This window comes from Fringilla coelebs (assembly GCF_963513975.1).
Source record: "Fringilla coelebs genome assembly, chromosome: 24".
Classification (NCBI taxonomy): domain Eukaryota; kingdom Metazoa; phylum Chordata; class Aves; order Passeriformes; family Fringillidae; genus Fringilla; species Fringilla coelebs.
Genome location: NC_140050.1, coordinates 2,423,366 through 2,437,191, shown reverse-complemented (window position 1 = coordinate 2,437,191; position 13,826 = coordinate 2,423,366). Strand labels below are relative to the sequence as shown.

Sequence of the window (13,826 nt, the reverse complement as noted above, 5' to 3'; positions counted from 1 at the left end):
CACCCTGGGCTGGACCCTGACCAGGAAACACCAAATAACTCGTAACAGAAACCTGTGCATTTCCTGAAGAACGGCAGGGTGGCTATTCCCTTCCAGCCCCAACAGGGTCCCAGGGCAAGGCCATGGGGCTGCCTGTGTCTGTCAGATGTGGAGCACAAAGAGCCTCAGTATAAATACTCCCAAGACACAGTCAGTGAGGGCAGTTTTATTCCAGTATGCAGAATGGACTTTTTCCTCTGAACTTTAAAATAAACAACATTTTGGCCGAACAAATGGAACTGACCTTTTTAATAAAAACATATATCTTCTCATGCTTGTTTCAGTAAGAGGTTGTTAATTTTAAAGAGCTCCTTAACTTGCAGAACAGCTGACTTAAGTAATTCCAATAGCATTTATCATCTTACTTTTTGCTCCTTGCAGTTGGAGAGTTTGTAGCCTTTTTTTTTTTGAGGAGGAGAAATAAGAAAAGTAGCTCTAACTCTGTGTGTTTTTGCACAGGTGGAGAGAGAGGCTGAGTTTATCAAGTTAATTTTTACGTTGATGAAAAGATTCAAGTTCATGTTGAAGAGGATTGACCTGCCCACAAGCTCAAGCTTATTCCTGCTTAGATGCAAAGGAAGGAGTACAGATAGTTACCAAGAGCAGCTTTGAAAAAGAGATTAGAAAGTCTTCTATTAGAAAGCAGAAACTATTCTGTAAAGTGAGGGAATGCTACCAAAGTTGGCATCTTGTTCTGAGACACCAGTGAAGGGCTCTCTCCCTCTTGAACGCATGTACATGAAGGAAGCTGTCCTGACACATGAAGCGCTTGGTTGTGTGAGTTGCCTAATTTCCAAGACATGAAAAAGCACTTGTGTTTACCCAAATCAGTGTTTTCAGGGCTACAAGGATCATGTTCTTGTACTGGCTTTTTGGCTTTTTTCCTCTGTAGTGTGGCCAAGCCTCCAACCAGGAACAAGCCCATATTTTCTTTAGTTATTTTTGTTAGATTTTGGCTTAGTTGAACCTGACAGAACTGCAGTTTCATGAGAATGTTTGACTCCTGTTGTGCTCCGAGATCTCAAAACAAAAACCTTTGCTTGGATGGGATGGTGAAGGTTTGTTTCCTTGCTCCTACCTCCAGGAGGCAATGATTGCTGATTGCCCCCTACTCCCCCAAAATGTAACAAACCTAATTATTTTCATATATCTTATTTGGGGTTGTGGTTGTTTTATTTCCTTTTATCCCTCCCCTTTTTTTCTTTTTATTGCTTTCATTTGAACTTCTTTTATGGATTTATTTCATCTTGAAATCCAGCCACCAGGATAAGGCAGCATTTCAGCTCTGATCCCAGCAGTGCTGGTGCACAGGGATTACTGTGTGTGCCTTACATAAGGCAGTCCTGTTTACAGACACAGGGATTTTGGTTTTACCAGCAGTACAATGTTGTTGGATTGTGTTCAGTGTGACTCACTGTAACCTCGGCTCTTTGTTTCTGCACAGCTGCCTCTCAGGGACCAGGTTAAAGGCGATTGGCAAAACCAGGATTTTTCTAAATCTGCAGAGCATACCTGATTTTGGGAATGAGATAGCCCCTGCCAGGGAGGAACATGGCTGTTGCTGGCAGCTTGGGTGAGCTGCTGCCTTACCTCAAAGGCAGAGAACTCTCCTTTCCACATGTGGCTCATCAGAGCCAGCTCCTGGTTTGCCGTGTTGGGCTTTTCTCTGCACCTTCTCTCCATTTCTTGCATTTGCTGTTTGTTCCGTGTCTTCTCTTTGCTGGGTGAATGTTGAAAATGTGCTGGTGTGCTGTGCTGTTTGCAATTGGCTCTTGTAAAAGTCATGATTGGTCTGAACAGTTGAAAGGGAAAGGAGTCAGGCAGGCCTGCTGCCCTTCCCAAGGAGGATTTTTGGTGGTTTTAGGATGTCCATGTCCACACATCCACTGTTGGGATGTACCGCACCGGATATAGAAATAGGAGCATGTGTATTTGTTTAATGAAATAAAGAGAAAAAACATCAAAGATGGGATGGGAGAGCCTTTTGGGCTTGGACAGTCTTTCAAGTGGTCAGCAAGCTTCTGAAGGCAGCTGAGAAGGGCCTCCTATACCCAGCCACATAAACTGGTTTAGATGCCCTGTTCAGGTGAAACTTTGCTGTATTTATGGAGAGTATGTATGTAAGTTTTCAGGATGGCTCTAGCCAGAACATCACAGGCCTGTGGGGCTTCTGGTTGCCTTCCCCATCTCTTTATCAGCACACTGAATTTGAAAGGCTTCATCAGGTTAAAGGGTGGTTACCAGGAATTCTCTCTGGGAAAGGCAGATTTGCAATTCTGATGGTAAGTTATGTAAGTAGAACGCTTGGAGCCTTAATTTTATGGTGAGGCAGCCTCACAAAGCCTATTAAAGGGGACAGAAGACACAAAACGTGCGTGTGTTGGGGCCCTGGGGTGCTCCTAGTGCCAGTGGGGTTGGAGGATGGTGACGGGTTGGGGATTCCAGGGTTCTGGGTTCTGACTGTGGCACTGTTCCTGCAGGTCTCCCAGCTGCTGGGCCCGGGACAGAGGGGCCCAGAGCTGCCATGACGACAGGCGACTGCTGCCACCTCCCCGGCTCCCTCTGCGACTGTCCGGGAAGTGCTGCCCTCTCCAAGTCGGTGGAGGAGTCGGACATGGGCCGCCCGCAGTACATCACACAGGTCACGGCCAAGGACGGCCGGCTCCTCTCCACGGTGATCAAGGCGCTGGGCGCCCAGAGGTGAGGCTGCTGCAGGGACGGGGCTCAGAGCTGCAGCTGGGCCCTGGCTCGCTGGCTCGGGTACAGGGAGACAGCAGAGTCTTGTTTTGCGAAGGAGTTTGCCGCGGGTGCTGGCGGGCCGGCCCCCGGCGGTGCCCCGAGCCGCCGCCCTGGGCCACGGGCACGGCCTCGGCCGCGCTGCTGCCGCGGGGCAAGGTGGGGCCGTGCTTGCCGGGCTCTGTGCTGTTCATGGGGACGGCTGAAGGGCTGGAAGGGAGCGCAGCCCTCGTTCCAGGAGCGTCCATGCAGTAAAGGCGTGTTGTTGATCTTCAGCCGCAGGGAGGGGAGGGCGTTTGTGTTGCAGGAACTGCAGCATCCAGCTATTGCTAGAGGGGACACGTGGCAGTTTCACTAGCTCAGACTCCTCCTAATGTGACTTCTTGTCATTTATTTTGAGCAGCTTCCAGAGTAGAGGACATTTGGCAGCATTGTTCAGTCCATCTACTGAGAGCTGTCACATTTTGTGTTCAGAAATCCTGTCTGAACAGCTGTTACTTGTTTCCATGAGTTTGGTCAAACATTTATGTGTTATGAAAGCAGTGATTGCAGACATGGGGGAGGGATGCAGGGAAGCTGGATGAGAATAGAGGCAAACATAATTGCTGCATCCAGCAAACCTGGAGCTGGTCAATAAAAATGTGAAAGTAATTGGGCTTGCTCTCTGGCAGTAGATAGGGTGAGAAGTTGTTTAACCCTTTAGAACTTGTGGGGGAAAACTGCCTGGAAACAGGTTAAAAAACCCTAGTGTTTTTAGATTTTAATGTTTAGGGTCAACCCATAATGATTCCTTATGTTTCTACATGGACACCAGTTTATTTCTTGTGGTGGTGGGTTTCAGTGTCTTCCTTGTCAGCAGAACTTAACACAGCAAAGCCAAGAGCAGTGTGACTGCACTGGAATGTTGAATTACCAATATGGTGTCTTCAGCCTGCTGGAAAAGTGTGTCTGAGTGAGCATCATGTGGGAGTTTCTGGCAGGGGATAGGAAGGAAGGAAAATGAAGTCTGATAAGAATTCTTTTCACACACTGTCAGCAAATGTTTTCATTTTGGGTTGTTTGTTGATAGCCAAGGTTATAGTAATGTTCTGGAAATATGAAACTTCGTAAACAGGAAGAGAACGGGTGAAATATCTTACAGATGCTTTTCTTTGGAAATGACAGATGCATGAGAGCACTGGAGGCTGTAGGGGATTGTCTGTTTGTGTCACTAGGGCTCTGTGTGCACACTGTTCTGGTACAGCATTTTATGGCAATAAATGTTACACAATCATCAAATAATTCAAGTTGGAAGGGAATTCCATAGGATGGCTGGTCCAGCTTCCTTTTAGAGCAAGCCTGCTCAGAGTCTTGTCTGATGTAGTTTCCAGGATCTTTGAGGATGAAGTTTCCACCACCTTCCCAGACTCCTGTTGCACCTTTTGCAGGGATTGTCTTGGCTGAAGAAGTCCCCTCAATAAAAGGCATGTAAAAAGGAGAGAGAACATGGGTCAGTGGTTCACCAGTGATGTTTGGCAAGAGAAGGGGATGGTGTACATTGGGTTTAATTTGCTTTGCAGCCCTAAATATGAATAAAAGTCCAACTGGGATGAAACCAGCTAAATACTGAATTGAAAGTGGTAGAGATCTCCTGAGGAATCTTGCTTCTTCTTTAGCAAGCTGACATGTGCTTCCTTGCTGGCTCTTCTCTTTCCCTTATGTCCCACCAACCTTTTTCCCCAGTGTGCTCCTTTTCCTTGAACTGTGCTTCCATGCCTCACTGTTGTTTTCTATGCAAACTAATGGAGGTGGTGCTGCTGGTTTTGAAGATTGCTTTGGCTGTTGTGTTGAAATCCCACAAACTTCTGCAGTCAGGTGGGGTTTTTTGAAGTCAGAATAGCAGTTGAGTGTGAACTATGATATGGGTTCAGTGTGGCTTTTTTTGTTCTGTCAGCAGTATCTAGAAAAAGGTGATATCTGATACCACTCACCTGGATTTCAAGAGGACCTGCAATAGGGTCGTTGAAACAAAGTTCCTTTTTCACCCCCTCTCACACCCCCAAATCTGGGCAGCTGTGGATGTAAGAGGAAAACTGTGTGAAAGAAATGGCTGTTTGGAAGGGGGGAAATGAGTTACTGGTGAGGGCCTGGTTTCCATGGTCCAGGGTAGGCAGTCCTGCCCTGGGACTCTGCTGTCCAGCATTTTGTTCCTAAATTATCTTAGTGACTGGTGAATGGTGAAGAAATGAACTGAACTGCTGAGAACAGCGAACTTTGGTGTCTAGAGCCATCTGGGGCTTCCCAGGGAGCCTAGAACATCCTTATAATGGGGCTGGCATATGTGCCACAGGGCTGCTAAGAAACCTGTGCCTTGGGATGCCAGCTGGGATGCCCCATCTCTGTAAGTGTTCCAGGCCAGGTTGGCTGGGGCCTTGAGCAAGTTGGTCTAGTGAAAGGCGTAGCACTAATTGTTCAGTCAGTGGTGCCAGCTGAAGGTGTGAGGAATATCTTGGGAACAGATGGGTGGTTTGAGTGTGATGAGCAGCTCAGGCCTCCTGCAGGGAAGGTTGCAAGTGTCTCTGAAAATATTTGTTAGTTGCTTTGGTAGATATCTCTGGTTCTGTGAGGTTGTGTATGATTCTGTAGCTGAAACTTGTGGCCAAGGAAGTGTTGTTCCTGAAGCACCAAAGCATTTCTGCAGCCACTGAGGGGCAAACACTGCAGAGCGGTTGTCGTCTGGGGAGAGTGTGCCCATAGGATGCTGGAGAGTCACTGTGCAGTGATGGGCGAGGGTTTGTATGCTGGAGACCTTGCTCTGGGTGCATGCCTGCTGTGAAATATGTTGTATCTTGGGGAGGTGAGCTTCCAGGGTCAGTTCAGCTGTCTCTTGAAATATTGCTGTTCCTTTTGCAGTTCCTGCTCAGCCCAGGCTGCAGGGCCTAGGTGGGCTGAGAGTGGGTAGGTGATCTGGTCAGTGTGACCTGATTGCCAACCTCTTGAGTAGCTGCAGGTGCCTGGGGCATGCTGTGACTGCTGTGGGTCATTTGACTTTGCTTTGGGTGTCTGGATTTGCGTGAGTGCTTCAGGCCTGCTGTTGGGTCTGGTATCACCCTCTGCCCACTGAGCTGAAGACTGCGGGAGATGGGCTTCAGTCACGTCTGGGGCCAGCTGAGCTGGCCAGGCTGATGTGCGATCTGCTCTTGTTGTTATGGGTCTTCCAGATTTTAAATGATCTAAAATGTCCTGAGCACCTCCATCATCCCCTGAGACTGGTATCTTGCTGCAGCAGGCTCCTGGCATGCTGTGCCACACACTGCCTGCTGTTCATGTGCCTTTCTGGGGCTTGGTGGGACCAGACCCTATGGCAGTGGTGGTCTGCCTGCTCTGACTGTGATTTCATTCTGTTTGTCTCTCATTCTGCCTCTTTAGTGATGGTCCCATCTGTCGAATCTGTCATGAAGGTGGAAGTGGGGAGGGACTGCTTTCCCCATGTGACTGCACAGGAACACTGGGCACCGTGCACAAGAGCTGCCTGGAAAAATGGTTATCCTCCTCCAACACAAGTTACTGTGAGCTCTGCCACACAGAATTTGTTGTAGAAAGAAGACCAAGACCCTTGACAGAGGTACCATTTTCTTCCTGCTTCATTTTTATTTCCATATCATTTGAGAAAAAATGACTGATTGCCCTACTGTTCTTGTAGTTCTTGGTGTCTCCTCCTCCTTGCAGTACCTCTGTACTCACAAAGAAGAGTTTATTTGGACAGATCAAGTCCCTTGTCAGACCAAGTGATGTAGTTACAAACACACCGTAGTGGTGTTTAGGGCAGCTCCTACCTGTGACCTGCCCACATGCCACTTGCCAGTGGCAAGCACTGTGCTTTTTGGCTGTGCTTTAATGCCTGAGCATCAAATTTCAGGTGTCACAACATGACTGACTGAATTATGAAGTTCTCATAAGTATTCTTTTTTTTTGCTCCTGGTTTTAATCTTATCTCAGTGTTAGATTAGTGCAGCTCTCTTGCGTGTGCCTTCCTTGTCATGTTCTTTTCTGAAAAGTGAGATGTGGTGATTGCTGATGCTGTTTGTAAAAGACCTGTCTTCCCATGACTAATATTGATGTGTGCTCCTTCAGGCTTTGCTCCTTCCTGCTGCTCTGTGCTCCTCCCAGTTGAAGGAGAAAACAGGACAGGGCTCAGCTCCTCATGTTCCTCTCCGTATTCACCACAGGGGATCAGTCCATCAGCCTCCCAGAGCTGGAACGTACAACACACGCTCTGGCTGCTGGGTTGGGTTTTTTTGTTTTGGGAACAAAGGCAGCATGGACCAGGCCATTGTCTGACCTCAGGGTTCAAGTGTACATCCCCAAAAGAAGAATAAGTAAACCGGTGAGGGACAATACAAAAGGCTTAAGGATTTGTTTTAGAAGATGGTTTAATATGTCTGCAGTTGAGTGACACAGCACACTGTGTCAGTGTGCTGCTGGCTTGGCTCGGGGGTTCCTTCAACTGCAACTGCAGAGAAGTGTCACTCTGCACCTGGGCATTTACATGTAACAATTTTGGGAGTCCCAGGTTCCTGCAGCCATCAGCAGTGGGAGCTCTGGGAGCTGGTTCTTAGCAACAGACTCGTGTTACCTGCCAGCTGTCAGGCATTTGTCACTGCCTGGCACCAGAGCGTGTGTGGAGGCAGAGTTATTTCACATTTGTAGTGGTGACTGCTCTTGTCCACTGTCCTGCCTCTTGCTCCATCAGTTAGATCAAAACTGAGTCACAAATGGAATTCTAAGTTGCTTTCCACATTTCTGTTTCCATTCCCATTAATTCCGGAAGTTGCTTCTTCTCTCTTCCCACCTCCCTCTGGAAACAGTATTTGCCCCTCCTCCTTTCTAGAGTCCCCAGCTCTATTTCTCATCCTCCCATCTCCTCCTAGTGATCCTTGGACTGGAAAAGAGTCCACCAATTGGGGAAGCATTCAAGCTTCAGTTTGCAAAGTAGATACTAAGTTTTAATGGCCATTTAACTTATAACTGACTGTTACAGACTTGACAGCCCCAGACAGGAGGAGGCTTTAGCCTACAGTGCTAACCCAAACCATGTGTCTAGCACAGTAATTTGTATGAGCATTACCTCAGTGGTTGCTGCTGTTGGGGTCTTACTGCTTCTCTCCTCGCTGCTCAGACATTTAAGTTAGTGCTTTGGCCAGTATCTCTCAAACGGTTGTTTTGGAGATTGCAAAACACTGCTTTAAAACATTTAGGAAGGGCTGTACCTTGGCTTTGAGAACACACTACAGGCAAGCCCAGGGGCAGTGATCTGGCTAGGGCTTATGCAGGACAACTTGTGAGTGCAGGTCTCAGATGTTTTAGCTTAAGAGCCTGGTAAAATATTCCTAGCCGGAAGCAAACACGTTGGGAGTGCGTTCAGCCATCTTTCGTGATGTTGTGGCACCTCATAACAAGCATAGGCTTAGAAAACTGCACACTCAAATAAAAGCTCAAAGGCTAGTGTGTACTGGAGGAGTTTTTCCTGTGACACCAACTCTGTGCTTCCATCTGGCATGAGGAGCTTGCTGGGAGAGTGGGACAGAAAAGTCTGTACTTCAGTGTGGGTGAATGAGCATTCCAGGACAAACAATTTTAGTTCCTGTTGGACTAGAGCGTATAAGGGTATGGTGATCAACAAACAAACTGTGAGTGCTGAGAGGTAATGGGTGGGCAGCATTTAATGAACTCAAACACAGAACTGCCACTGTGTTTTCAGGGAGGAATGACTTTGAGCCATTACTGCCAGCTGGCAAAGGCTTTGGGATTCCAGTGGTTTACTACTTCTGGTATATTTGGACTGTCTGTGAGCACAGTGAAGGAGATGATGTACTCTGTTGTGGTGTCTGCTGGGGAGCAGCTTGCCTGAAGCGCCTTGTGAGCCTGGAGGCTGGTAAGCACGTGATGAAAAGTCACCAGGTAGCTGGTGAGAGTGATCCCCCTGCAGAACAGAGCCTAACATGGTACAGCCCCAGAGCAGTTCCCTTGCCAGCAGCTCAGGGGCAGAAAGGTTTTCCTAGGCTTGGAAAGCAGCACGTAGCCTGGTTTGACACAGCCAATGGTAGCAGGCTCCTCTTGCCCCTCTTCCAGGGCTGGCAGCACACCCTCCAGGCGATGGAGTGCAGAGGGTGGGTCACCAGCAGTGTGCTGTGGCTGCAGCACTCAGATGTGCTGGGGCCCTGCGCAGCCCCGTTAGCTCATCAGCACATGTGCTCTGTGCCTGGCACGCCATGGCTGGATGGCTCCTGCTAGATCCAAATGGCTCACCTGGCTGGAAAACCACCTGGTTTTGTTGTATTACTTCCACCATGCTATAAACCCTCTGATCCTTGTCTGGAGCCTGAGGAAAGTGACCTGGAGTTCAGTTTCTCATTTTCCTTGGGTGCTATTACAGCCACTCTGAGCTCCTGCACCTCTGCAATCTGCTGGGCAGAGGCATGACAGTGAGTATGCTTCATCCCATGAGGTTTGCTGGGGCTTAGAGGTCAACTGACCAAGTGTGACCAGTTTGGGAAGTTCCCGCTGGTAGCAGAGGCTTTGGAAGGAGCTGATAACCCCTTGGCCAGCTGGCTGGCACTTCCCATTAATGCTCTGCCTGCAGTCTGGTGCAATCTCATCCCCATACCAAACCAAATACTTTTGGGAAATGTCATCTCCAAGTTGTTAATCTGTTTCTGAGAAGAGGGCTGGGGAAAGAGGCTGCTTAGTAATTTAAAAATGTCACAGAGTTCCCCCAGCCACCTTATCTGGGAAGTTCTCTGCCTCTTGGTTGTTTGTGGGGAGGGGTGGGGAGTGGTTTGAAACTTTGGGGGAAGTGATGTTTGTGGTCAGTGTGCTGTTGAGGAGCCCTGATAAAAATCCACTGCTCACCAAGTAAAGCTGTGAAATCAAAATAGAAATTAAGAGCAGGGGATAAATGGATAAATACTAGGACTAGGAATGGTGCAGGGGCATGCTGCATGGCAGAAGGGTCTGCTCCATGTGTGACAGGCTATCCAAGCATTCTAGCTCTCTTTTGCTGTCACCTGGCCACAAGGGAATTTGGTAACATGGTACCTGCTGCTGCTGGGCCTCTGAGGAGAAAGCAGCTCTTGCTCTTGCTTCTGCCATTCCTGCCTTTCCAGCCTGGGGAAACTTAGAGCTGGTCATAGTGGCTGCAGCAGTCGCTGGTCAGTTCATCTCTGGGAAGGGACCATCAGCTTCATTAAGAACAGGCTTTGTCATGTGGTTTTGAGATCCTTCAGAAGGAGAGGGCCTGAGGCTGATTTTGGGCTGCAGGAGTCATTTTGGTGAGTACTGGGGGGAAGCTACATGGCCAAGTTGAAATGCTTCTGTGTAAACTTCCTGATTTCTTAGAAGTCAGGAAATGCCATGACCAAAATTGCCTTAGTTTCTACTTCAGGCCTCTTGTCTATCTGTGTTACAGCGTGGTCTTCATGGTCACAGGCTGTGTCTTCCAGAAGGAGTGCATGGATGGAAGATGCTCACTAGCTAACTGTGTTCATCCTGCTGTGTTAATCCTGCTATGTCCCTGCTCACCAAGACCAAACTATTTTCTCACAAGCTTCTCTGGGGTACTTATTGCTGTGACATCCAAGCACTTCACAAATAGTAATTGAATTTTGTGGCCTCTTTTACAGAGGACAGGTGTCAATTTTGTCCAGTATCGATTAAAGATAATTTGTTAATAGAATTATATTTTAGTTTTCTTTAAGCAACCATTGATTTATGTTGTGGTCTGTTCAATGTAAAAACAGTACCAGTGTTGACTGCCAGTGTGCCTGATCTCTGAACCCAGAGTGGGGAACTCATCTGAACCCAGAGCCAGCTCTGGCAACCACAGGCTGACCCATGGGTGTAGGGGAAATATCTCCTGCAGTTCAGCCTAGCTGAGCTATTTTTTAATTAAGAAGCTACTTGAAAGCTAAAAAAAAAAAAAAAAAGAAAGGCTTTTGGAAACTGTCCGGCTGTGGGACCGCTGGGCTGAGTGGGGGCATGTTTTGGGGGGCATGTTTTGAACATGCAGGTGGAGATGGAGATGGAGAATTGACCTGCAGCCCTGAGTGGAGAGTTTGGTAGCCAGAGGTGCAGGATGCTGGTGCCTGTGCTGTGAGAGGACAGAAAGGCTTCTCCTTGGCTCTGAGGTGGTCTCCAGCACAAGACAGTTGTGGACCAGGGTTCTTAAGTGAGGAGCATGTCTCCAGCAGAGAACAAAATGGCCAAGCCTCAGAGAGGGATGGTTTTCCTGTATGATTGTTAGTTTAATGGACCGCCATATGTTTACAGGAAAGGGATCTGACTCCAGGACACTGTAGCCATCATGACTGGCATAGTCAAAAAAGGCAAAATACTTTCTGTGTTCCCTGGAAGATTTCATCATTTGATACTTAGATGAAGTGTTTGATGTGTAAGTTGCAGCAGACACAGTTTTCCTGAAGGAAGTACTTTCCTCTTTTTTCTAATAATACCATGCCCAGGAAATGCCCAGGTACTGTCCAGGATTCTTCGTCAGGGGGTATCTGTACTTTTGCTGTCCAGAGCATGGTAGAAGGAGGAGCACAGGCCTTTGGACCTGAAGGATTGCTGCAGCCTAGACAGCTCTTTCTCCCAGGCCACAGGTGGTCATACAATTTTCTAGGCATGATTGAATTTATTTGTCCTAACCCTTCATGCCTTAAATGTGCCTCGGCCAGACCTTGTTCTTTAAAGTCCTATATAGTGTATGGAGAAGGAAATACCTCTTGTGATCAGTTAATTCCTGCCTCCTTAGAAGGCTAAGTTAGGATGTGTCAGCTTGTCTGGAGGAGTCTGTGTAGCAGTGTGATGTCATAGCTTGTCTCAGGTATCCCTGTCCTTTCCCAGGTGCCAATCACCTTCCTTCTCCCCACCCCTGACCCCTGCTGGTGCTGTCTGTCAGTCCTGGCATTCCAGAGGGGCATCGAGTGATTGCAGAGTTCAAAAGATGCCCTGCATCCCTGGGGGCCATTGGCCCTCCCAGGTGTCCCTTGCACCTGAGGCCTGCCCGCCCTGCACCTGCTTGGTGGGATCCCAGTCCCTGCCCCTCTCCCTGGGCTTACAAGAGGCAGCAGCCACCGGTTCGGGGTTCTGTTAGAGCTGTTATTCAGAATCCTGCCATTGGGATAAACTCTGATCGAACTCTCTGGCAGAATCCACTCCTTTCCTTCACCATTCTCCTTAAAGCATCTGCACAGAGGTAAAACCGGAGCTTTGCGTGCCTGGGCACGTCCCTGGGGCAGCTGCAGCTTCCAGCAGCCAGAGGAGTCTCTGAGGGGAGCACCGCAGGTGCCGCCTTTCGGCCCAGCAGCAAAGGCCAGGCAAGCCCGGACAAGCCCCATCTGGACATATATTAGAAATAATTTCTATAAGTCTGCCTCTTCCTGGCTGTAGGAGAACAAGGCAACTTGTGTATGAGTCAAAATATTGCCTCCCCTGCCTCTGTCCTTAATGTTTTCCCTTCCACATAAACTTTTCTCTTTGGTCTGGGGCAAAATCCATCACAAACCTATTTTCTCTGCAAAGTGGTCTTCCTGCTGGAGATACTTTGTCCTTTGGGATTTCAGGCAGAGCATGGAGGTGTTTGGGACTGTAGTGGATGCGTTGTGTATTTCCAGAAAGCATTACCGAGGGTGACGGTGTGGCTGTGTTTCTACAGCCACAAGCCCTTCTGCACAGCTCGTGGCCTTTTCCCTGCCCACAGAGGGACGTGGCTGTGTGGGTTGGTCTGTATTGGTGTACCTCAGCCCACTCCTCCCCATTTTTACTTTCCCAGGTTACCAGCAGAAGTATTTCCTCTCCATGGCTGCCTTGTTTTGTGTGTTTCGCTCTGTCACCCACCCTCTCATATCTCTCTTCAGTTCATTAACTGCTTGTAAAGTGTTAAAGCTTCAGGTTATTGTTAATTTTGTCCCCTCTGAGTGTTTCTCAGTGGGCTGAAGAGAAGCACCACCTTGGCAGGCCAGAGACTCCTGTTTGAGGCCATCTGCCCCTGCTGTGAGCCAGCTGTGGTTTCTGAGGCCAGTCCTGGCATGGGGAGGGGTCTGTGCTGCCAGCCCAGGTCTCTGCAGAAAGGTCTCAGGCTTGCAGGTCAGGCAGGTGTCAGAGCAGCGGCTGCTGGGTCCCAGCAAAGATCACTCCATACTCCACAGGAAAGGTGTGCTTTGTTCACACATAATGTAAATACCAGGGAGAGGAGCCAGGAGTTTCAGGTCTCTGCTCTCAGCGGACACAAACTGCTGGTGCAGAGACCAAAGACTCTGGCTTTGCTAAAATTACTGGGAGGTTGAAAGTCAGCATACCCTCGTGGTGAAAGCTAACAAGTATAATGCAGGACTTGATCATAATGCTTCTGCAAGCATTTAATTCCTTTGATGAGACAAAACTAATTTAAGACATCTCACTAATTCCAAAAAAGATTTCTCTGGTGAACCAGTCACTGTTGGAGCAGTCCAGCCACACCTTTTGTTTCCCTATTTCTCTTCTTGCAAGCAAATCTCATCACAGAGTCCCAAGAAAATTCTGCTTCCATGTTTCAATTCTGCTGGTGTTTTCCAGCAGTGTGTTTTAAAACTTTATTTATAAATGGGCTGCTTTGGTGATTCTGGTGTGCTCCTTTGCCTCCTCAAAACAGCTCCTCCTTCCAGGAGTGCTGTGCTGTACTGTACAGAGGCTGGACAGTTTTTTGCTCCTGCTGTTCTTCTTGGAGTTTATGGTGCGATTTTGATTAAAGATGATTACTTTTTAATGACTGCTAACACTTTTGGTTCACTTAAACTGGATAATTTATGTAGGTCAGTGGATTATTTTTTTGTCTCTTGAAAGTACAATTTTCAAGCACAGTGTCACACGCAACGAAATGTGTTTGAAATTCTCTGAGGCGTTGCTTGACTGCAGGTTACGCTAGAGTAGGGGACACCTCCCGTGGGTCTGTCACATGCAGTCCTTCTGCTTCATCTCCTGAGTCTCCTGCACCTCTGTGGCTGTGGGAGGTGCTGCAGAGATGTCCCTGGAAC

The 13,826-nt window shown here is 48.2% G+C and overlaps 1 protein-coding gene across 3 annotated transcripts in view; it reads left to right on the top strand.

Annotated features, from left to right (window-relative positions):
* The window catches only part of MARCHF2 (membrane associated ring-CH-type finger 2), a 32,986-nt gene that overhangs the window by 10,007 nt on the left and 9,153 nt on the right, over positions 1-13,826 (top strand). For 2 of the 3 annotated variants that reach the window (XM_084221317.1, XM_084221318.1), the window contains exons 2-3: positions 2,520-2,739; positions 6,184-6,379. In XM_084221317.1, coding sequence (XP_084077443.1) covers positions 2,564-2,739; positions 6,184-6,379 — 372 coding nt within the window. In that variant the 5' untranslated portion in view covers positions 2,520-2,563. Of the gene's footprint in view, positions 1-1,582; positions 1,613-2,519; positions 2,740-6,183; positions 6,380-13,826 lie in introns of those variants that run through there. The other variant, XM_084221316.1, reaches the window with a different exon arrangement.